The sequence below is a fragment of the Wickerhamiella sorbophila genome (genome assembly GCF_002251995.1).
Source record: "Wickerhamiella sorbophila strain DS02 chromosome Unknown contig2, whole genome shotgun sequence".
Taxonomy (NCBI): domain Eukaryota; kingdom Fungi; phylum Ascomycota; class Dipodascomycetes; order Dipodascales; family Trichomonascaceae; genus Wickerhamiella; species Wickerhamiella sorbophila.
In genome coordinates, this window is record NW_020194005.1 from 2,030,442 (window position 1) to 2,053,007 (window position 22,566).

The 22,566-nt window shown below is 49.9% G+C and overlaps 13 protein-coding genes across 13 annotated transcripts; 5 read left to right on the forward strand and 8 right to left on the reverse strand.

Annotated features, from left to right (window-relative positions):
* Nucleotides 1-37: 37 nt before the first annotated feature.
* On the reverse strand, nt 38-478 carry B9G98_04429 (hypothetical protein; the record flags this gene model as incomplete). Its single annotated transcript, XM_024810986.1, has 1 exon — nt 38-478. The coding sequence occupies one exon, from the start codon at nt 476-478 to the stop codon at nt 38-40; it is 441 nt and encodes a 146-aa protein (XP_024666754.1).
* Nucleotides 479-521: 43 nt separating this feature from the next.
* On the reverse strand, nt 522-2,882 carry B9G98_04430 (V-type proton ATPase subunit a, vacuolar isoform; the record flags this gene model as incomplete). Its single annotated transcript, XM_024810987.1, has 1 exon — nt 522-2,882. One exon carries the CDS (start codon nt 2,880-2,882, stop codon nt 522-524), a length of 2,361 nt encoding a protein of 786 aa, XP_024666755.1.
* Nucleotides 2,883-3,065: 183 nt separating this feature from the next.
* B9G98_04431 (Homocitrate synthase, mitochondrial) lies at nt 3,066-4,482 on the reverse strand (the record flags this gene model as incomplete). The annotated part of the gene is made up of 2 exons (XM_024810988.1): nt 3,066-4,312; nt 4,446-4,482. The coding sequence occupies 2 exons, from the start codon at nt 4,480-4,482 to the stop codon at nt 3,066-3,068; spliced, it is 1,284 nt and encodes a 427-aa protein (XP_024666756.1).
* A 538-nt stretch (nt 4,483-5,020) lies between these two features.
* On the forward strand, nt 5,021-10,525 carry B9G98_04432 (TATA-binding protein-associated factor MOT1; the record flags this gene model as incomplete). Its single annotated transcript, XM_024810989.1, has 1 exon — nt 5,021-10,525. The coding sequence occupies one exon, from the start codon at nt 5,021-5,023 to the stop codon at nt 10,523-10,525; it is 5,505 nt and encodes a 1,834-aa protein (XP_024666757.1).
* Nucleotides 10,526-10,579: 54 nt separating this feature from the next.
* On the reverse strand, nt 10,580-11,926 carry B9G98_04433 (mRNA cleavage and polyadenylation factor clp1; the record flags this gene model as incomplete). The annotated part of the gene is made up of 1 exon (XM_024810990.1): nt 10,580-11,926. The coding sequence occupies one exon, from the start codon at nt 11,924-11,926 to the stop codon at nt 10,580-10,582; it is 1,347 nt and encodes a 448-aa protein (XP_024666758.1).
* A 36-nt stretch (nt 11,927-11,962) lies between these two features.
* On the forward strand, nt 11,963-12,283 carry B9G98_04434 (hypothetical protein; the record flags this gene model as incomplete). Its single annotated transcript, XM_024810991.1, has 1 exon — nt 11,963-12,283. One exon carries the CDS (start codon nt 11,963-11,965, stop codon nt 12,281-12,283), a length of 321 nt encoding a protein of 106 aa, XP_024666759.1.
* An 11-nt stretch (nt 12,284-12,294) lies between these two features.
* B9G98_04435 (DNA polymerase gamma, mitochondrial) lies at nt 12,295-15,456 on the reverse strand (the record flags this gene model as incomplete). Its single annotated transcript, XM_024810992.1, has 1 exon — nt 12,295-15,456. The coding sequence occupies one exon, from the start codon at nt 15,454-15,456 to the stop codon at nt 12,295-12,297; it is 3,162 nt and encodes a 1,053-aa protein (XP_024666760.1).
* Nucleotides 15,457-15,647: 191 nt separating this feature from the next.
* B9G98_04436 (putative tRNA-splicing endonuclease subunit tsp-4) lies at nt 15,648-16,268 on the forward strand (the record flags this gene model as incomplete). Its single annotated transcript, XM_024810993.1, has 1 exon — nt 15,648-16,268. One exon carries the CDS (start codon nt 15,648-15,650, stop codon nt 16,266-16,268), a length of 621 nt encoding a protein of 206 aa, XP_024666761.1.
* Nucleotides 16,269-16,290: 22 nt separating this feature from the next.
* On the reverse strand, nt 16,291-16,734 carry B9G98_04437 (DNA polymerase delta subunit 4; the record flags this gene model as incomplete). The annotated part of the gene is made up of 1 exon (XM_024810994.1): nt 16,291-16,734. The coding sequence occupies one exon, from the start codon at nt 16,732-16,734 to the stop codon at nt 16,291-16,293; it is 444 nt and encodes a 147-aa protein (XP_024666762.1).
* A 250-nt stretch (nt 16,735-16,984) lies between these two features.
* On the forward strand, nt 16,985-17,629 carry B9G98_04438 (Protein transport protein SEC22; the record flags this gene model as incomplete). The annotated part of the gene is made up of 1 exon (XM_024810995.1): nt 16,985-17,629. One exon carries the CDS (start codon nt 16,985-16,987, stop codon nt 17,627-17,629), a length of 645 nt encoding a protein of 214 aa, XP_024666763.1.
* A 171-nt stretch (nt 17,630-17,800) lies between these two features.
* Nucleotides 17,801-18,451, forward strand: B9G98_04439 (hypothetical protein; the record flags this gene model as incomplete). Its single annotated transcript, XM_024810996.1, has 1 exon — nt 17,801-18,451. The coding sequence occupies one exon, from the start codon at nt 17,801-17,803 to the stop codon at nt 18,449-18,451; it is 651 nt and encodes a 216-aa protein (XP_024666764.1).
* A 63-nt stretch (nt 18,452-18,514) lies between these two features.
* B9G98_04440 (Meiotically up-regulated gene 70 protein) lies at nt 18,515-20,230 on the reverse strand (the record flags this gene model as incomplete). The annotated part of the gene is made up of 1 exon (XM_024810997.1): nt 18,515-20,230. One exon carries the CDS (start codon nt 20,228-20,230, stop codon nt 18,515-18,517), a length of 1,716 nt encoding a protein of 571 aa, XP_024666765.1.
* A 138-nt stretch (nt 20,231-20,368) lies between these two features.
* Nucleotides 20,369-22,096, reverse strand: B9G98_04441 (hypothetical protein; the record flags this gene model as incomplete). Its single annotated transcript, XM_024810998.1, has 1 exon — nt 20,369-22,096. One exon carries the CDS (start codon nt 22,094-22,096, stop codon nt 20,369-20,371), a length of 1,728 nt encoding a protein of 575 aa, XP_024666766.1.
* Nucleotides 22,097-22,566: the final 470 nt, after the last annotated feature.

The following is a 22,566-nucleotide window of genomic DNA, read 5'->3' on the forward strand; positions in this document are numbered from 1 at the left end:
CTGTTAAATAAATAAACTAAAAAACCCCCCGCTACCTCTACATATCATGTTCGAGTTTTTCAAGCACTTCAGAGAGCTTTTCGGCCACGTCGATTTCGGTTTGCCGCAGCTTCAGCAGCTCGTACTCGGCCTGCTGGCGTTTTTGCTGCCACTTGTACAGCTCCTTTGAGCATTTGTTGTAGAACTCAAGCGTGTTCACTGCCTCGGCACGTGAAAACGTCCGCAGATGCTGCGTCGCCTCCCCCAGGTACCCAATGGCCGTGTCGAGCAGCACCATCGTGGCCAGGTTTCGAGCGCGCTCTGCATCTACCTGCTTCTCGAGCGACGCAATGTCTTCATCCTCTTCGGGCTGGTAGAACTTGTCGGCAGCCTCAATAGTATCGTCAATCTTTTGTCGGTGCTCCTGCGTTTCCTTGTGCACCTGCTCCAACACTTCAAGCAGAGCTCGTAAATCGTCCGCGCCGGCCACCGGTTGCATAAGCAAGACGAGGCAAAGAAAATGATATATATTAAATATCTAGCTATTGTGTCGAGGAGATCGACTTGAAACTAAACGGAACAAAGCCATGGCCCTCACCGATGTAGAACTTAGACATGGACTCGACCCAATGGAGACGGAGGGCATGCAACATGGCTGACGTGCCCTCCATGACTACGAGAACTGCGACGGTCAGGGTGAACCACATGGCAAACAGCACCACCGTCATAAAAATACCAACAACACCATACATTCCAAACGACGATTGCAGTGTCATATTCCACAGCACCTGGGAAAGCTGGGCATGTGCAAGCGAGAGGGCCCACAACCGGAGATACGATGCGGTGTGTGAGACACTATTCAAACACCACTCAATGGTGTGAATAACTTGGTGAATGAGAATATCCCCGAATCCGTGCTCTTCGTGCCCCTCTTCATCGTCGTCGTCATCGCCGCCATGCCGCTCGCTGCCAATGTCGACACTGCTCTCTTCGGAGGACACTGCCGTGTACTTGTTGTCGAGCTGACGCTTGAGATAAAGCGGCTTGAGCAGCAGCAGCCACGGCACAGCCACCAATGCAATGAGGACTAAAAAGACTTGAATTCCAGCCTGGCCCTTGTAAAGCTGCTCGTCGATTTTCCCTGGCGCCAGGAACATGTTAATGAGCATGTTAAGCAACGAAGGCGCGGGCTTGCCGATTTTGACCCAGTCTATACTCCACTTGTACACAATGCAAAGCGACAGATAGCCGAAAATAGACTGGAAAAACACTAGCGAAGGCACAAAGTTTCCCCATATGTCAATACCCACGTTAAAGTAGAGCGCGTTCACCAGTGAAAACACATGAGAATAGGTCATGTGCAGGTATCCCATGAGCACTGACAGCTTCATCTTGTAGGAGTTGGTGAACAAGAGATTGTTTTCAGTACCATGCCAAGCATAATCCAGACCAAACTTGTACACACCAGTGGATACGGCGCTGACGGTCTCGCCAGCTTTGTGCTCTGGCCACTCCCAGCCCGAAGCAAACAGCGTCATGGATCTTGAAAACACATCGTTGTACATCAATCCAGCAAACATGGCAAAAATACCCATGAACATGAGAATGTAACGACCAGAGTAAGCCATATCAAAAATATCACCAGCGTTGACCTTGGCAAGTTTGCGTTCGTTCAAAACCAGATAGAATGCTGCCAAGAACAGGATAAAACCATGGCCCAAATCACCAAACATGACGGCAAATAAGAAGGGGAATGTAATAACAGTCGGCAGAGCGGGGTTAACCTCTTGGTAGCTTGCGACAGCGTAAACATCGATCATTGATTGGAAAGCACCAGTGACCTTGTTTGTGCGATGATAAGTAGGTGGTGTGCGGTTGGTCTCCAGAATATGCAGCACACAGGGCGACTCCACATTTGTCGCAGTCGACACTCGACGAAGAGCCAGCTGCACTTGGGGAATCTCGTCCGTCGGGACCCAGCCCTCACCGATAAGCAGTTTACGGTTGCGATCATATGACAGCAGGTTCAAAACCTCGTAAATTGCCTTTTCTTGGGCAACGATTCTCGCCCAAGAGCTGATGGACTCGGCTGCAAGGTCTAAATCACCCTGCAAAGCCGCCTCAGTGGTTCTCAGAACTTGCTTAATGTCCTCCAGCTGAGAATTGACCTCGATGCGACGCCTAGTGCGGTTGGATTCACTGGAGTCGGCGGGGAATAAAGTGGCATCGAGAGCTTCGGCAATTTTGGTGGCCTTGGATGCCAGCTCGGAGCCGTATGTGACGACAATGAACACGGACTTTGGGACCATGTGCTTGGCTTTTGAATCAAACATATCACCAATGGACCCGGTAGATACAACCAGGTTGCCTCTCATTGATCGCCAAAGCAATCGCTCGAGAGCAGATGCTCGGCTGGTAGGCAAAACGCCGGCAATAACGGTGACACTATCGAGCTGATCAGCAGAACCGTGTGCGTTGCCCAAGAAATTCTCAACCGCCTGCAGCGTGTGTCTATACTCGAGCAAATGAGCTTCTTTCACCTTGAGGGAATCGAAGTTACGACGTAAGTCGCCCACCGACTCCTCAAGCTCGTCCAGGTGAGTTAGGATGTCGGTTACCGCTGCATTAGTGGACCTAACGCCCTCCCACGCAGGCAATTCTTTGATGCTTTGGGCCTTGAGTTGCTCGCGCAGAAAGCGGACCTGCCGCAGGCCGTTTTCGTAACGACGAACGTCGCTCACAAACGCCCGCTGGAACGCAGACACTTTCGAGTTGAGGTCCCGGAATTGGACGTTGCCAAGCTCACCCAGAGTCGCAAAAACGTCCCTCGCAATCTCATTGGACACATACAACTGCACCAAGGACATTTCCGCAGAGCGGAAGACTGCCTCGTTGTTGGCCATGGCTAAACGATTGTTGACTCAGCAGCTGACTGCCTTGAATAGGCGGGCTGTGCCGCGAGAGGGCAGCGGTCGGGGCGGGTTGAAACGAGAGCTTTTGGAAAGTCTAAATAAAATATTTAGTTAAAAAAATCTTTTGGGGCGCGGCACACGCCGCTTTTGTTTTTTTGTCCAAGCCAAACCCGCTTACTGCAGTTTAGCTTTCTTGGCCTCAGGCTCGCTAGGGCCGAGACGAGGAGAGTTGACATCGGCGTGGTAATCACGGATAATCGAGTCAACATCGTCGATATTAAGGGCACGGACATCGCCGAGCTTCTTGATCTTGTTTGTGACATCCTTGACCTGGTCGTCAGTCAAATGCAAGTTGAGCTGGTCAACACGAGACTTGATGGCGTTCCAGCCAGTGAGACGGTTGGCAAAGTGGATGTAACGAGTCAGGCCAAAGTCTTCGGGCTTGAGAATCTCGTAGGTGGACGGGTTGGCAAGAATGGCCTTGGCGTGGATGCCGGCCTTGTGGGTGAAGGCGCAGAAACCGGTGATAGGGTTATTGAAGGGGATGTTGATTTCCACCGCCGAAGCAACTAGGTTTTCGAGATCACGCAGCTTGTTCACCTTGTACTTGCCCATGGTGTAGTCGCGGTCGGCAGCAATCATGCGGGCCATCAAACCACCGAGGGAGGTGATACCGTTACGTTCGCCAATACCCAAGACCGAGACGTCAATAAGCCTGGCGCCGGCCTCAAGAGCAGTGTAGGAGTTTGCAATGGCACAGCCAGTGTCATTGTGGAAGTGGCACTCGATGTCGCAAGACACGACCGACTTCAAAGTGCGAACTAGCTCGTACACTTGACGGGGGTTTGCGCAACCAACGGTGTCGGCAATACCAACACGGTTGACACCAATCTTGTCGACGGTACGATAAATATTGAGCAGATCAACGAGATCAGAGCGGAACGAGTCCTCGGATGAGAAACGGATCTCGATACCGTGGCTCTTGACAAACTCGATGACCTCGACGGCGGACTTGGTGATGTAGCTCATGTCCTTGCCGTGGGAGTACTCACGCAAAAACTGGGAGGTGCCAATGACCACATCGACACCGTCAACGCCGGTCTCGACTGCTAACCGAGCATCGTCCATGTGACAACGGATATGGGTGAGAATCTTGGCCTTCAGACCGAGCTTGCAGATGGCCTCGCAGTCAGCGCGGCTCTGCTCGCTAGCGGCAGGAGAGGTGAGCTCAATGTAGTCGACACCAAAGTCGTCCAGGGCCTTGGCAATCTCGATCTTCTTTTCGGTGGTGAAAAATGCGTTGGCGAACTGCTCACCCTCACGGAGCGTCGACTCAATCAGCTGGTAGTTGCTAACATTCGACAGAAAGTCAGAGGGATTAGCGCCGTAAGGATTGTGACCGATGGCCTTGACTTCAACGCCTGCTGTTAGTATACATGTCAAAATTGCTCGGCCATGCGGGCAGATCACCGAGTCCGACAAGACGTTCTGTCGACAGACTGGGAGCCCCGCAGCCGCTGTGGACCCTCCAGGCGCGCTAATTGATAAACTTACCGTTGGCAGTGGTCTCAGTGGAATTCGTGCTAGACATTGATGAGTTGATGATTATGAGACGATGGCAAGCGCACTCGTATATATATGCGTATGCACTTAATTTTTTTGCTAGAATTAGTCACAGCCAAAAAATGAGTCAGCGCTGGGCGGAGACGCACCCCATGTGGGGGGGCCGGGCCGTCACTGGCTTCTAATTTTTTCCAATTTGTCAAGTCGTCGTCCGCCAACGCACCAACGTGGGTTAGGGCTTAAACTGTCAGCTGCTCGAAGGATCCTACCTACCACCCTCCGAATCCCCCTTTGGCCTGACTCATTGATTATATAACCGGAGGGCAAAACTAGAACAGCGCAAAAACTAAGGGCGCCCGAGAGAGAGAGAGAGAAAAAAAAAAACCGATCGCTGGGCTCCTAGAGGAATCTACCCCTACCCTAACAATCCTGCGGACAAGCATCGTCAGCGTCCCCGTCTCCCATCCCCACCACTCATATATAAAGCCGCTGTAGATACTGTAATGCGCTGAACGCCGTCCCCCTAAATCTTGCTGTAACGCCATAACGAAGGAGCGAACTATTATATGTCGCGTCTAGATCGGCTGGTATCTTTGTTAGATACTGGTTCAAGCACGTTTGTTCGAAACGCAGCTGCCGATCAGCTCGCGGATGTGCAAAAGAGCCACCCGGAGGAGCTGTTCCCGCTGCTTGGGCGTGTGGTGACATTCCTCAAGTCGCCAAAGTGGGACACCCGGATTGCTGCTGCTCGAGCAATCGGGCTCATTGTGCAGAACACGGAATGGCAACCGGGCGAGGAGCTAGGAGCCATGACCGCGGTCAAAATCAAGGAGGAAGAGGGCGTGGAAATTAAAGAAGAAGAAGACATCAAACTGGAAGTTTCGGAGAATGGCGACCGTATTGTCGACACCTCAGAGCTGCTTTCTTTCAAAAAGCTCGACATACAGGCCGTCCTCGCAAAGGGCACAGTCCTGCTCGGATCTGGAGGCAAGGAGTATGAGGGCGGCGCCGACTCGGCATCACAAAAGCAAGACATCTTGCGCAAGCTGGGCATGCAGTTCGAGGACGATAAAACCCTTCTCGACGATCTCGATGAGGAGCTCGCCGCACCACCCCAAAAGTTCCGGAAAACCGCAAAGTCCCGGAAAGCCACGCCTCCAGAGCCAGTAAAGGCTGCTGAAGAGCCAGCAAAGTCGTCAAGTGGCAATGCACGCATGCGTGCGCTGGCCAAACGAAAAGCAAAGTTTGGGATCAAGCCGGCCCAGGCTGCGGTCGTAGATGTCGCTCCCCAGGAATCGCCTATTGAGAGCGACAAAACTGAAGGAAAAGTCGTGGTCGAGCATAAAGAGCAGGTCCAGCCCTCCTCGCTAGTAGCCGTCAAAGATTCCTCAGTCTGGCCCTTTTCAAGGCTCTGTGAACTGTTTATGGTCGACATGTTTAATCCTAGCTGGGAAACTCGGCACGGTGCTTTGCTTGGTATTCGTGAGATTATAAAGACCGCAGGCGGGCAAGCGGGGATGCTATTCAATGCCACAAGTGAGGACAATCACTCTCGCAATGCCGCCTGGCTCGAGGATTTGGCTTGCAGACTAGTTTGCATTATTATTCTCGACAGATTCGCCGATTATGTCGCAGATCAGGTCGTCGCCCCGGTGCGTGAGTCCTGTGCACAGGCCCTGGGTGCTCTCTTGCTTCATCTCCCCCAAGACGCTGCCGAAAAAACCTTTTTCGTATTGTCTCGCCTAGTTCTTCAAAAGGATCTCGGTCTCGAAATCCCTCTTTGGGGTGTGTGCCATGGCGGCATGCTCGGGCTCCGATATCTCGTAAGTGTTCGAACTGATTTACTCACGGAAAGTCCCAAAATGTTCGCTGAGCTCGTGGAGTGTGTCTTTCATGGCTTAGCAAGCGCTGATGATGACGTTCAAGGCATTTCTGCTGCTACATTAACTCCAATTGCCGGCGAGTTTGTTAGCCAGCGACCGCAAGATATTTCTCGGTTTCTGGACGTAATCTGGGATTCCTTAGCTCTACTCAAAGACGAACTGAGCACTGCGATTGGGCATGTGATGGATTTGCTGGCAAAGCTGTGCTCCTATCCCCAGGTTTTGGACGTTATTACTGAAACTGCCGCTGAAGATACAACTGGTGAGCGCACTTTCGCTCGTTTAGTGCCTCGACTGTTTCCTTTTCTGCGTCACTCTATCACAGACGTACGAAAGGCAGTACTGCGGTCGCTCAATACCTTTTTACGGCTCGAAGACCGCCATGAGTGGGTTGACGACAGGGTGTTTCGTCTGATACTCCAAAATATCTTGCTCGAGCAAAATGAGGCGGTCTCTTTACTGTCACAAGAACTATGGGACGCGCTTTTGGAAACTAGCAACCCCAAAGTAGCTGAAGTTATGCTCCCAACTATTTGGCCTGCCGCATCTGATCTTCTTCTCACTCCAATTGGTACTGCCCGTCGATCCTACAAGATGAGCCTAGCACATATGATCAACCCTTGGGGTGGTGCTTTCGAACTGGCCAAGGATTCGGCCTCTCAAGTAAACATCGATGGGCCTATCATTGAGGGTGATGTCCTCATTGTTAGTGTGGATATCGTGTTAAGGAACCGTATTGCTGCTGCACGAGCACTAGGTCGTCTGCTTGTTTTATCTGCTATGCATGTTGATGGGCCGGCGCCAGGCGCAGTCATTGGGTGCGTTTCCGATCTTGTTGCTATGTTAACGTCTCAAATGTCAAGTCAGCGTCTGATCGCCGTTATATGCTTGGAAGAGTACGCTCTCGCTGCCAAAGATTCAGGGTTTGCTCAAGCAGTCACTACAAGGTGGAAAGATGAAGGCTGTGCCACCGCTTCCGCCTCAAATCTGACTACCATCGTCGAAAGTACCGTTGAACCAACGCTTGCTGGTCTTTTAGCCACCATTGAATCTCAGATGCTTATTTTCCGCGATATCAACCCGGTACTGAGAGCTGTGCGCACCCAGTGTCAATCGCTCTTCTCCCTAATGGTCTCCAATGGGTTACCAGCGAGTGCTGTTCCACAGCTCGCAACGACTATTGAGGGTGACTCTAATGCTGGTTCCGATGCTTTCAGTCTCGTAATTGGCGAAGAACTGGCTGGTCCTACATTTGAGAGATTACGGGCCCAGCTGGCGCCTGAAGTGCAAGTTGTCATGGCTCAGGCTCTAAATAATGGTCGTGCCAACATTGAGGCATCGATTAATGAAGCCAGAGAGACCCTGGAAGCTCGAAATATTGGCATTAAAGCTGGTGCAGCCGCTGCTTATTTCGCGCTTGCGCCTAGCCTACCAACCAAGCTGAACCCCATTATTCGCAGCCTCATGGATAGCGTCAAACTCGAGCAAAATACCCAGCTACACGCAAGAAGTGCTGAAAGAGTGGCTTCCCTTGTGGTTGCCCTTCAAAGCAATGGTCGCGGTCCTGCAGGGGCAAAAATTGTCAAAAACCTTTGTGCTTTCTTATGCGTGGATGTCAACGAAGCTCCTGATTTCACTGTACATGAAAACGAAACAACTAAGATCTTATCACTTCGTAAGGATGAGCCCCGTAATGAAGACGCCGTTTCGTCACTAAAGCGGATCAAGGACATGGTCCTGGCCCGTACAAAGAGAGAAGGTGCCTTGATGGCTCTGGAAGGAATATGTAAGCTCTATGGGGACTCTCTGCTGGAAAATGTCGAAGAGATCGCTCAACAGTTCACTGGTCTAGATGAACTGCCTGACGGTCAACCTCTTGTTGACCATATGGCCGTAATTCGCGCGATCCTTCCATTCATAGACAAGAGCTTGGTAAGAACGGTTGATATTTGGGATGCACTGGAACGCAACTTGCGGTCTAAGTATTCGGTTGTTCGGTTTGTTGCTGCAAAATGTTTGAGCACCGTTTGCCAGGTTTTACCTGATAAAGGTATCACCTTCCTAGTAAAGCGTATCCTGCCTCAGATAAATGATGCAACGAATCTAGCTTGTCGGCAAGGTGCCACTGAGGCAGTTTATCATCTCATGGTCACCATGGGCGAAAAGGTCCTACCGTATATTGTCTTCTTTATTGTACCCGCCATGGGACGCATGAGTGATTCTGACCTTGATGTTCGAACGATAGCAGCAACCACATTTGCCGCGATCATCAAACTGGTCCCGCTTGAACAAGGTATTCCTGATCCTGAAGACATGCCACAAGAGTTGCTGGAAGGCCGTGACAAGGAAAGAGAATTCATTTCCCAGATGATGGATATCAGTAAAGTCAAACCCTTCAATCTTCCTGTCAGCATCAAGGCAGAGCTCAGATCCTACCAACAAGAAGGTGTCAACTGGCTTGCATTCCTTAACCGTTATCATTTGCAAGGTATACTTTGCGACGATATGGGCTTAGGCAAAACGTTGCAAACCATCTGCATGGTCGCATCGGACCATCATTTGCGTGCTGAGGACTTTGCTAAGACACAGAGCCCAGAATCCAGACGCCTACCTTCTCTCATTGTTTGCCCTACGTCGCTGAGTGGGCATTGGATAAATGAGTTCAAAAAGTATGCACCCATGATTAAGACATTGTCTTACACAGGGCCTCCTCACAACCGTTGTCACTTGAGAACCTGTAATGATTCCTCGAAAGTCAAAAAGGCAATCAATGATGCAGATGTTGTTATTACATCTTACGATATTGCTCGCAACGATGTTGAAACACTGAGTGTTCTGCCTTGGAATTATATGGTTTTGGATGAAGGTCACATCATCCGCAATGCCACGTCAAAACTTTCCCGCGCCATCAAAAGGTATCATTCAAATCATAGACTGATTCTAAGTGGCACCCCCATCCAAAACAACGTGTTAGAGCTCTGGTCACTGTTTGATTTTTTGATGCCAGGTTTCTTAGGCTCAGAGAAATCCTTCAACGAGAGATTCTCCAAACCAATTATTGCGTCTCGTAATCCAAAAGCATCACCAAAGGACCAGGAGGGTGCCGCGCTGGCATTGGAAGCACTGCATAAACAAGTTCTTCCTTTCCTTCTGCGTCGTCTTAAAGAAGATGTTCTCGAAGACTTGCCTCCGAAGATCATTCAAGACTACTACTGTGATCTCAATGAGACACAGCGCAAACTGTACGATAACTTCGCTCAGGAACAGAAAAAGACTGTACAGGACGATCTCAGCGACAACGACAAGCAAGGCAGAAAACATGTCTTCCAGGCCCTTATCTATATGCGCAAGTTGTGCAATCATCCTGCGTTCGTGCAACATCCCAAAGCGGAACTCGACAAGATGCTTCATTCCGGTTCTTTGAGTTTGCAGCTGTCGCCTAAGTTGTTGGCTCTGCAGCAATTACTGAAGGACTGCAACATTACAGGAGATCCCACAGCTCTCGACGGTGCGAACTTGCCTGAGCCTGTTCCAGAAGCAATGGGCCAACACAGAGCTCTTATTTTCTGCCAACAAAAGGATATGCTTGACTTGGTGGAGAACTCATTGCTCAAGAAACATATGCCAGGCGTCACATACTTACGACTTGACGGGTCGGTTTCAGGACCGAACCGCCATGAGCTTGTCGAGAAGTTTAATGACGACCCAAGCATTGATTTGTTACTTCTTACCACGCAGGTTGGTGGTCTTGGCTTGAATCTGACGGGTGCCGACACGGTTATTTTCATGGAACATGACTGGAACCCAATGAATGACCTTCAGGCTATGGATCGGGCTCATCGTATTGGACAAAAGAGAGTTGTTAATGTTTACCGTCTTATCACACGAGGCACTCTTGAAGAACGCATAATGGGCCTGCAAGAGTTCAAACTGAGCATTGCCTCGACGGTTATTAACCAACAGAACAGTGGTCTCAACACTATGGGAACCGACCAGATCTTAGAGCTATTTAATGCTGATCTGCCCACCGATGGAGCAGTAGAGGAAAAGCCTAAGGAGGAGGCACTGGATGCCACTGGCAAGATCTCAAAGAATGATGTTACAGCTGGTCTGCAAGAGCTCTGGGATGAGGCAGAATACGCTGAGGAGTATAACTTGGATGCATTTATCACATCTTTGAAAAAGTAGTTACGAGATATGAGCAAATAATTAGTGTATATGAAGATACGTATGTTACAACAACTACTCATGGTATTGCCAGTCGGCAAGAATGAGTGGTCTGGACGGCAGACCGCCGGGCACTGGTAGCAGAACCTTGGCTTGATGACGTGTTTCATCGGCTTCGGAAATATGTACATAGCCCAAAACTTCAGCTTTCGCAACTATATTAGCTGGATCGCCGGGATTCGCGTTGACAATGGCGAGAACGCAGTTCTGAAGAATAGCAGAAGGCTCAATCTTCGTGAGTACTTCCTCTTCGGTTTGGGTGCCTTCATCGTCTTCTCCCCCACCAGGTAGATAGTCGTTGTAGTTCTCACCTGAACCACGTTCCAAAACTCGCCATACCGTTAAATTATTGAAGCGTACGGTCACGGTGTACGGTGAGAGAGGTTGGCGAGGCACCCCATAAAAGTACTGCTGCAGGCACAATCGTTGTATTTTTCTGTTCCAGGTATCGTCGTTATCGACAACACCACCAGATTTGGGTAGACGAACAACGGTCAGACCGGTAAACCGCCGAGTAAGCTCTGAGTACAAACGCTCGTTGCCAACAACCGCGATGGCGGTGATTCCTAAGTCATTCACCACTTTTTCGCAAGACTCATACGAATCTGAACCGTCTGTGAGAGCAGAAGGTGCATCGACAATCATACCGGAGATTCTTACATGCTTGTCCTCGGCTATTCGGCGCTTAACACCTGTGGCCAGCAGCTCCGTGCTTTCGCGAAAATGCTTGGGGTTCTTGTGAATATTATTCAAGCCATAATAGTACACCAAGGGCTGCTTGGGGTGTAAAGGAGAAGGGCCGCTAGCTGGAGAGGATCCCCAGCCAGTCTCAATGTCCAAAATATGAGAAATAGGAGCAGCGACCAGACCGCCAGGGGGGCTGTATACTGATTCCTTTGGATCAAGGTTCACAAGCATAGGATATCTACCCATTTTCACAGCATAGGACACCAATATTTTACACAAGCTAGATTTGCCACTGTTGGGCGGCCCAACAACTAGCAATCGCGGGCCTGATGCTGATGCCGCCAAAGACGACTGCGCTTGGCTTCTCTGAGCCTCTAAAGCAAAATGCAGGTTTGCAAAAATCGTCATTGGCGTAGTATCAGCAAGATACTCGTTTACATTGCCAGCATACTCAATAGTGCATCCTTTATACGTATAAATAGCGGCATGCTGACCTGTGAACTCGTACTCCATACCGCGGGCCAGCTCTGTGCCGAAAATCTCGGCATTCCCGTGGATAAGACGGACAAGCAGTTTTGATTCTAAGTCGACCTCAAATCGCCACTCATTGGCCGCGGGAATTTCCACTTTTGTGATGGCTTCGGGGCCAACACTCTGAAAACCAGTGAGAGACATTAGGTAACCTCAGACAAAGTTGATGGATCTGGGTTTATGAAGGAAGCCCAGATAAAATGGATTGAGCTTGTGGAAGCGTACGATGAGGCTGCCAATTCCAGAGACCCAGATGATGTTGAGGTTCCGGCCGAGAACGAAGGCGACGTGTCTGAAGTAGATGACAACGCTGAAGAGGTTGAAGAGGCCGAAGACACTAGAGATGAAATCGAGGATCTCGAACAGGAGAATGCTACCCGAGAGCACATTCCCAAGCATTGTGGCGATTTGTATCGTAGTTTGAAGCCAACTTTGGCTGTACTGGATGCGAAAACCAAAAACGCTATTCACAAAATTGTAGTAGAGAGATTAGGAGAATAATAGTTAATGTTCTATGTTTTGATGACACCTCTAACAGATCTATTAGATGAGATGGATCCAGCCATATCATGGTGTTTCGATCTTCCCTCCATCCGCTTAGCTTCGTCTTTACCTATCTGGGCCCTCACAAAGCCCAACACATCGGGCTCTTCTTGCGATAGATCCATAATTCGTTGCCGCGGCTTGGATGGAAGGCTTTGGTACTGCACTTTGACTGCTGTATCCTCGGGCCCAAGTGAACTACACAGACTCACCAACTCAGTCATGTCGTAGGCCTTGCCCGGATCAATAGGCTCGGGGTGAGACGGCGTAATACACTTGTGGTCGACTTCTTTGCGGAGTACCTTGTCGACATCCACCAACGAAAAATATGCAATTGAAGCAGGAATGTCATCCATACCTACCTGCTGGCAAAACATCGACCGAGTCCACAAATTAGCAATCTGCAAGGCGAGGGCGGTACGCAGGGTATCTCTTTCAGGAACGATATACCGGATTTCATCGTGAACCGTCAGAAACAGGCGAGCAGGGATATGATAAATGTCGCAAAGATAGTGCATACTGGCAACCAACAGGTGGAGATAATCTACACCGCTCGACTGGATTGTCCAATTGATTCTTGACGTCAAAAAATTACTGGACGACGTCAAATGCGTGCTAGCCAATGCTGCGGTGATTCCTGCTCCTAGTACCGGTGTTCTTTGACGAGGCAGTCGTGCCATTGACTCCAATACATTGAAAACAATCGACTCAGAGCCGCCTGTCCAGAAGGTTTTGGTGTTGAATTTTTTCGAGTGAAACTTTTCACCTTTAGTAGCTTCGTACAGCTGTGTGGCTGCTAACTGTGCTTGAGAGTCCGTTAAAGAGGGATTGAATTGTTTTAACAGCCGAATAGCAAAATTGAGACCCGCTCCATAGATTCGACCGTAATTGAAAACCTTGGCTTCATTTCTCGAAATACCCAGAATCTTGGCAGTTCGTGAATGCAAGTCAGTGCCAGCGCTTTTTGTTCCTTCCAACGTCATCCATCCTAGAGCAGTGCCACCATGGATCCCAAATACGGCATCACCCAGTAAACTAGCAATCCACAACTCCTCACTATCCACGTCGGCACCAACAAAAGCATAACCCTCCGGTGCTCGTACCATGGCCTTTAGCTCGCTACCAATTCGAGATTGATTGGCATTTGATGCAGTTAGCCAAGTATCTTCGACAGCTCGCCGTGTAACTGTACCCATGGGAATTGCTCTAGGCAAAATCATTCCCACTGCTGGGCCTCCTGGAAGTCCCATTGGCAAATCAGACTGGAACACTGGCATTTGGGAGATGATTCGCTTTCTGGCAGACACCCAGTATGAGCATTCGATGTTTCCTTTGATTGCTTCTAGCGCTTCTGGCTTGTCGGATGTAATAATGTCCTTGTCAAAATATCGCAAGTAACTTTTAGCCATAGGGTTGGTACAACGTCCGTTCGGGCCATCAACATGAGGAACCTTCACTAGAACCCGCTTGCCATCTCCAATCCAAAGCTCCCTAAACTCTTCGATAATAACAAATCCTTGTGCTTCGTATTTTTCGGTCTCGGCGGGCGGCACCCAAAAGCACCAGCCGTACTTGTCAGTCCAGAAAAATGGATGGCCTTCCCATTTTAGCCTCAACAGAATAGGGGCAATTCGGGTTCGAAGGCTGAGATTAATAGGCTTTGTGGCACTCGGGTATAATTGTTTAAACCAGTTAGGTTTGCCGGGTAGTTTCTGATTTTTAGCCAACCGGTCGGGCTCCCCTTTTTTCCCTTTAACCATGCGAATAGGCGCAACTTCCCAATCTAGCTGTGATAGCCAAGGATCCTGCTTTGCGATCTCAAGAGCTTCTGGGTTCTCCGTAAGTTCACTTTGAGCTACGGCAAGCTCTTCAAGCCTGCTCTTGATTTTGCTTGTAATGGACTGGTACATTTGCTCTGTACCTTCGACAAAGTGCTCCCATTTTGCATCAATTGGCAAGAAAAGTTGTGATAGTGGCCGTAGTGCACCGAAACTAACAGGGTGCGGGCACAGGGTTAAGAACTCGCCTAAAAGTTTATCAAAGACGCGTTTTGTCCACCAGACGTCGCTGGCACAATAGTGGATGAGGTTTTTCAATTGATCCCTCACTTCTTCTCTGCTTGCTTTACCAAACACTTCCCGGTCTGACTTGTCGAGCTTCTCCTGGAACAAGAACTTGACTACCTCGGCCAGCGAATTGGTAGAAGACTGAGCAAACCAAGGGTCTTTTTTCAGCTCCTGGGCAAGTGCTTCCGATGCAGCTACAGCGGCTTCTGCGTTGGCCGTCCATCTTTCTGAGCTCCCTTGATCGTCCGCGTCTTCTGACCTCATGCCTTCGTATCGCTCTCCGGCTTGTTGCACAGCTTTATTCAACTTTTGCCAGGTTGGACGTTGCCGCGAACACATTCCATTAGTCGCAATGTGTAAAGACATGCCATCAATGAAAAATCTGTCCGGTGCCTCCAGATTATATTCTTCTTTGACGCGTTTTCGATCGTACCCCACATTGTACCCCACCACTACCTGCTGGTTTGTACCTAGGGGGATCAATTGGCGAGGATTTTCAGCTTCCTCAAGAAGCCAAGGACTGATCCACACGTACCATGCTGATTCTGACGCAGCGACGGCCAAAACCGCGAATTCATGTTCGTTATACATAACCTCTGTATCGAACGTGATACACTTTGCATCTGGGAAATCGACCTCCTTAACCGACCCGTCTCTATACTCTGTCCATCCAGATTGTATTTGGAGCTCATCCAAGCTAGGCTTGTCCTTCAATTCTTGTGTCGCGTACTCTTTGGCCCAGCCCAAGTACGGTTCGGCCATTTTCTGACCGATTTTCTGGAAGTGCTCGTCCAAATCTTTGCCTACAAGCTCAGGCAGCTCAAAACTTATTGCATCTGGCTTTGATGTGGGCTTTCCAAGAAGATCATTCCGCGTCAAGTGCTCAAGTGACAGGTCTACGAGGCGAGTATCGAGCTTGGATCTTTTGCGTCCAAACAACTTGTCGCGCTTCTCTTTTTCCAAGTGGTAGATTCCAACAGGATTTACTTTCGAATACAAGGGCACTTGCTGCGAAGTTGCCCGCTTCACAGGTTCAAGAAAGCGAACAGCCCGCCCGCGCTGCATTATGATTAAGTTCCTTAATTTCGTAATTGGAAAAAAAAACCTAAAAGATTCACCTACGGATCCGAACTAATTTCGCTGTAGAAGCGTGGATGTTAAATCTTCACCGAGCTTTCGATAAAGTTAGATATTTAGATCAACATGGACTAGAAACTTAAAATCAATTCCGTCAACGCTCTCGCCAACTTACTAACATGATCGATATAGCGATCATTGACGGTCGAGGGTTGGTGTTTGACGTTAAACAGATAGAGGAGTTGCGCTCAAAACATCATATTTGTGGTATTCTCACTGGTGTGCTACCGCAATTTCCTCAGCAAAATGTTTTCATGGGTCTTCCGCTGCAGCTGATGCCGGAAGATGTTTGGTATCTAGTTGATCAGGACTTGGCTCGATTAGTTGACTCAAAGCGGGCCCACGAGGAATTTTATAAGGACAAAGAGCCTGAAGAAGAAGCTAGTAGTGGCATGGTCCGGATAGCCAGTGCAACTAAGCACGGATTAAGCCCTCACAGTCACGCTCGTATGCCCAACCCCGAGGCATATCTCATGTACAAGTATCTGATGGCGCAGGGGCTGTATATTATGCCGGGGTTACGATTTGGATGCCAATATATGGTTTACCCGGGCGACCCACTGCGGTACCATGCTCATTACAATGCCCTGGGCAAAAGCTGGAGAGAGCCGTTCCCCGTTCTGGACATTGTGCGAAGTGGACGATTAGCCACCTCGGTGAAAAAGAACTGGGTCATTGGGGCAGAATCCCCTGACGGCGAATACAGAGTCTTTTCGATTGAGTGGGCTGCGTTCGGTTAAGTTATTTATATATCGTTAAACATCAAGGGTAAACACCCAAAAAGCTGTATTTGTACTGATCAAAGTTGCCAACAGGTGAGTTGAGGATATCAAGAACCTCTTCTGGGGGGTTTTTGCCTAGCTTTTCAGCTCTTCTCCATCTATCTAGCCTGGAGATGCCTGCACATGGCCCGTAGCTTGAGTTTAGATCAAACTGACGCAGCAGTTTGTCTACGGTTGTCAATTCTTCCTGGTGAACCGTCATCTGACCGCCCACCAATTCTTGCAACAGCTGCTCGTACCTGGGGTCGCTGTTTAGCTTTCGCAGGTGTTGAGACAGTAACTTGGCTTGCTGATCCTCGTCAACAGTGGCACCGGATAAGAGACCGGCTTTTATGTTGAGATAGTCGGCAGGAGCTTCGACTCCTTTTGTCGACTGAAATTGCAGCCTGCTCTGGCTCTGGCGGGCGCTGGACCTTGGCGTCATGATACTAGTGTTTTTGTTTAATTGATTCTTTATGTTCCCAGCCACCGCCCTTGCCCTTGCGCAGATTAAGTTGAGTTCAGAATAGACTTGGACAGGCCAAGGCTTTTTAATTATATTTAATTTAGTTCGCAGCCAAGCCATCGCCAGCACTCCAGCTCCAGGTTCCAGCCTCACCAAACAAATGACCCCTTATTTCACCAACCTTCAGCTCGCAATATAGGCCTGCTCGCCCACCTCGTTTTATGTCATCATGGTTCTCTACACGTACATCGCCAGGGCCACTGATGGACTTCCTCTGAGCGCCAGCGTAGAAGACACGCAGGGCCCGGACCTGAAGGAGCAGAAGAAGCAGCTCCGGATTATCACCGGCCGCATCACTGCGTCAAGCGAGCCGCGTGCGAGCATTGAAAGCGGTGATTTCACCATCCACTACCTCTTGAAGAATGATATTATTTATATGACAGTATGCGAGCACTCGTATCCTCGCAAGCTAGTTTTCAGTTATTTGGACGAAATCCAGCGAGAGTTCTCCACGTCTTATTACAACGAGGTCCTGAAGCCCGGCACCCGTCCGTTTGCGTTTGCCCAATTCGACTCGTACATGCAGAAAACCCGCCGACTATACCAGGATGCTCGAGCATCGCAAAATTTGGACAAGCTGAACGCAGAGCTTCAGGACGTAACTAAGGTTATGACGAAGAACATTGAAGATCTCCTGTATCGCGGTGACAGTCTCGACCGCATGTCCGACCTTTCCACGAACTTGCGCTCAGAGTCGAAAAAGTATCGCCGCGCAGCCAAGAGAGTCAACCTAGAGGCAATGGTTCGGCAGTACGCCCCGTTCATCGGGGTCGGCTTCTTTGTACTTTTTGTCGTTTGGTGGAGATTCTTCTAGACTCGGCCCACCGTAGTGTCTTATAGTTTTATTTGTTTAGCGCATAGGCTACTGATTTAATTTCTACATCTTTTGCTCTTGCTCGTGCTCTCTCTTTTCCCTCCGGCATATCTTGGACAAACCACGCTTGAAATTTCACTCGCTTTGTAATAATTTTCAATGCTTCGAACGATGCCTGGTCAGTTGGTGAAAAGCGGCCGCTTGTTCTCGACATCGGCAAGCGTCTATGTTTTCGAAGGTATGTACGATCGCATGATGTACTGGAGAAAGTCCAAGAGCGAAAAGAAGCTGCACGACCCGACCAAGGACACAAAGGCCCAGGAGGATCTCCCTGAAGACACCAAGCCCCGCCGGTTGAGGATGCTGGGCAAGCCCAAGGACCCCAAAGAGGACTGGGAGAGCGTAAAGGAGTTTGCAGAATTCCAAGCATGGCCCACTCGGTTCCACCGCAGCGATATGACATCCGGCCAGATCGAGTCGGCGGTCTCCTCTGCATTTGCTGGTGTGGAGTTCTCTAATATTTCCCAGCGGTTCGAGGCGGTCAAGAAACTCAGCCAGGAACTTCAGATCGCTATTCCCGACGCAGTGTTGAGCCGCACCACCTCCAAAGAATACATCACAGGCTACCTTGAGTCGGTCGCCAGGCCTTTTGACGAGAAAATGCCAGACGCTATTTACCTCAACCCGGAGGACTTCCAGGGCACAAACATCACCATTTCCGACCCGGTTGCCGAGCGCAAGGAGCGTCGCAGACGCTATGCCCAGCTTTTGCAGGACGCCAAGCGGGCCCAGAACGAAAAGGCCAAGGAGTTGTTGGCTTAATGTTTCCAACTATTGTATATAGGGTTTCAGATTTCTACGTTGTGTATAATGGTATAAGATTGTTCATTTTCGTCCCAGAATGAATGCGGCAATCGCAACAGCCGCTGCTGCTCCCACGGCGTAGGGAACCCAGTCGATCGGCTGCTGGACGATGGGGTGCTCGTCGACGTGATGGAGGATGACGTCTGCTCGGCTCAGGTTATTATTGGACGCTGAGATAACGGCATCAATAACGTCGTGCGAAGACATGATCGATACGGGGTCGCCGTCGTCGTCAATATAGGACACTGCAAAGCCCCCCGAGACTACGTCGTCGACAACCGCTCCCAGACCTCCAACGTCTCTGAGTTCAGCGGGAGTCAGCTTAGCGGCAATTGCTTGTCTGAATGCCGCAATGCCCTCTTGAGGGTTGACAACAATGCGGTTGACTCGACCAGTTGGCGCCTTGAACTTGAAAGAGAACGAAGTGATCTGCGACGGCTCTTCGCGCATCCCTGTGCGAGACAGAGAATCCTCGGGGCGAATTTCACTAGACGTGGCTGGACGGGTGATATCGATTGGCTGCTCACCCATACTGAATTGAGCAAGCTCCGTGGCAGACGCATCAGACAGCATGGTGTCCGCCCTCGAGCCGGCCAGAATCGACGATCCAACCGACTCTGTGCCGTCGTCTTCTAAAGACATCCAGAACTTGTTCCAAGCGGGACCGTCGCTGTTGTTGTCGCTGGACGACATTGTATTTATTTGCTCCAATGTTGCGTAAACCAGTCGCAAAACATCGACCACCCCGACCACCGCACCTTCCTGCTCGTTGGTGACGGGCAGATTAAGGTAATGGCCGTCGTGCATCTTGCGCAAGGCCTCTTGAATGCTCATCGTGGTAGGAGCAGAGTCTGGACGGGGAGTCATTACTCGAATGACCGAGCATTTGGACGGCTCGATGCTGTTGGCCAGCACCCGCAGCACAATGTCCTTTGTGGTGAAAATACCCACAATCTCCTCGGATTTGTCTGTAACGAGAACAGAAGTGGTATGGTTCTCCTTCATGACTACAGCTGCTTCACTAACAGTGGTGCGCACGTCAACAAATACCGGGGGTCGCTCTGCGTCTACGAGTTCAGCCAGCGTGGGTCCAGCCGTGCGCTCTTTCAGCGCTTGGACATAGTTGGTGATCTGAGCGGGCTGGACAGAGCCCAGTTCGGACTTGACGCCCTCTAAGGCTTCATGGAGTTTGCGACTAGAATCGTAAGCTCTTTCAAGACGATTCATTGCATCGTAAAAGCACTTTGTGATGTCAAGCACGCCGACAATCTCGCCCTCTTCGTCAATTACGGGCAGGTGGCGGAACGAACGAGTGACCATCAAGTTCAATGCATCAATTGCAGTGGTATTGATATCTGTGCAAATCGGGTTGCTGGTCATGATGTCTCCGATCGCCAAATTGCGGTGGTCTCGGCCCTCGCCAACCACCTTGATAGCCAAGTCCTTAGCAGTGAAAATACCCGACACACCGCCGTTATCATCAAGCACCAAGACGCAATCAGCACGATGGGCAGTCATATACTGCGCAGCATCTAATACAGAAGTACTGCAGTGCATTGTGGTCGGAGGCAACGGCTTTAAAACCAGAACAGACCCGGTGAGCTTCTTCTGCGACTGTTTAGTTTGGCCCACAGCTCCCGGTCGTTTCTTTATTTCATTCTCCAGCTTGCGGCGTAATTGCTCGTCCCGCTTCTTCTGACGGCCGCGACCGTCGCCTGCTTCTAACCGAGTCGACATTCGTTTAAAAAAGTAAACAAACCGATTACTCAGGACAAAAAAAGTCAGACGCGAGGGGTATAACTAAGGGGAAGGGGGGAGGTTTCTTTACAGAAAATAAATAGTGTAATTAATTAAGTGGAAGACGTGTTTGGGGAATCAAACCCGGCGGGCCAAGACACTCTCTAGTTCAACCATGAAAGCGTCCTGCTGAGACCCCCCAAAGCTTTTCTTGCTTCCCTCTTGACGTCTTTGCCGAGCAAGTCTGATTCTTTCATCTCGAGATAGCATAGATGGTTGTTTCCCTTCAACGACCGCCTCGAGAACCTGGAGCTTGCGATTGTCTTCTTCCTGGAGGGTGGTTGCCGCCGAAATTGTGCTCATGCTTGAATAGCTGTACTCTAAATCAGCAGAATCATCGAATTCGCGTACCTGGCGAAGACCAAGCCCAATAAGGTCTGGTTTCGGTATAGGCGTCGTTTCAGTCGACGAAGCGTCGGGCTGGACGGCCCTCCAGAGGTCATTGAGACGGCTGAGCTCGTCTCGTACTAAGTTAAGTTGGTTCAAACTCTCTTGCGAGTCGGCTGGAGTCTGCTGAACGACTTCCATGCGGGCTGCAAGCGTTTGGGCAACCACGCTAAAATCAAACATGTTTCGTGAAAGTGTCTTTTCAACAAAAGGGCTGTTCTCTGCAGCCTCAAACTGAGGCTCGAGCCGTTCCTTGCAGATCATTCGGCTCAGCTGTTCGGTGAGGTCGGCTAGAGAAGCAAGGTGGTCGGTGATAACTGTCCATTGTTCGAGCTCTTTGGTTGTGCACTCACCTGTAGACGATGCGCAGAGCAAACAGCAGATGAATGCACGCCGTAAAAAATGAACCCTCCTAAACTGGTGCTTCAACACGGTCAAAGGCACGGAACAAGCAGTGGCCCCATGGAAATCCTGCAGCGAAGAAATGGTGTCAAATCCAATGTAATCGTCATTCATCACGAACCCAAGCTCCTGCTGAGTAGCCGCGAGATCATACACTTCAAAGTACTGTTGTATATCGAGCTCTGAACTCATGCACAAGCAGTCTTTGATGGCATCCAAAAAGCCTTCTTCGGAAAGGTACAAAGCCGATGCCAAAACCGCCCGCAGTTTTTTAGCAGCAACATTTCGCCGGTAGTTTGGGTACTCCCTCCCAGTATTGGTATCCTCAACATACATTGATCGACTTACGATGTCGACTTCCTGGATTTGCCGCAGTGCCCGCACCACATCGCCGTCAAAAACTTTACTGGCATTAACGAAATGAGTTTCGTGAGCTAGTGCTTTGGCATAGAGCCGTCGCAAAATTCGCCGCCGCGAATGAGCATACAGATATAGCCCGACCAGCAAAGTGGCTATCAGGGCACAGTTGGTATAGACTGGAGAGTTGGGCATTTCTTTGCGAGACCGCCAATATACAAGGACAGCCACGACCACAATGCAGCCACCTCCGCCAACAAAAAACTTTTTTTGAAGTTTGATGGAGTTCCAGGGACCATCGGATGAAAATAAAATGTCTGTGCGTCTCTCACCGCTGGATACCGACCATGTAGCGTAGAGAGGTCTGGACTCCAATAGCTGGGACGATACAAAGCAGTACCTGAACTGCTCAAGAAACCTCTTCACTTCATGGTGTCCAATATGAGATGTTACGGCCTGGCGGATCAGACCGCGGAACCTATGCTGGCGTAAAAGCTCTCGTCCCTCTGTGAGCACTAGCGGGTACAGCCCGTTCTTGTCCTTTTCTGGCCTCACGGACGTGGAGGGCGCTTCGACGTCTTCCTCTATACCCCAATCTTCCATGCCAGCGTCAGATAGATAGTCCGCCAATGGAGTATTGCCGAACACCGCTTCTGGCATTATTGTTGTAAGAAAACCCTGAGGTAAGCGACTGTCATGCGGGGCTTGAACCGTCGGCTGCACCACATGTGGGAAGGAAAAAGTATGTTTAGGGGGAACGTCTGCGAATTTTTGAAACGGACTGGTTGGGAATTCTGTGTGCCAGGCAAATTACAAGGGTGTGACAGCGGCTTGTTTCTTCAAACCTCGGCTCAACCCCACACCGAAAGCGTTGCACATATGATACACTTGCCCGGGTTGGGTTTCTGCATTCCAGTGATAATCCAAGCGACAAGGCGTGCCCATTTCGCGACCTGAGGAATTGATCAAGCAGTATTAGGGTACTGTCCAAAACTGGTTACAAGGTCCTTATCAATTGGCGCCGCGACCTGGTTTGAATTCCTCTAGTGAGGTTTCGCATCCCACATCAAAACATGGCTCTCATGCACATTTTGCTCCGGTAACCATGCTGGTCGACGCATCTAAGATAT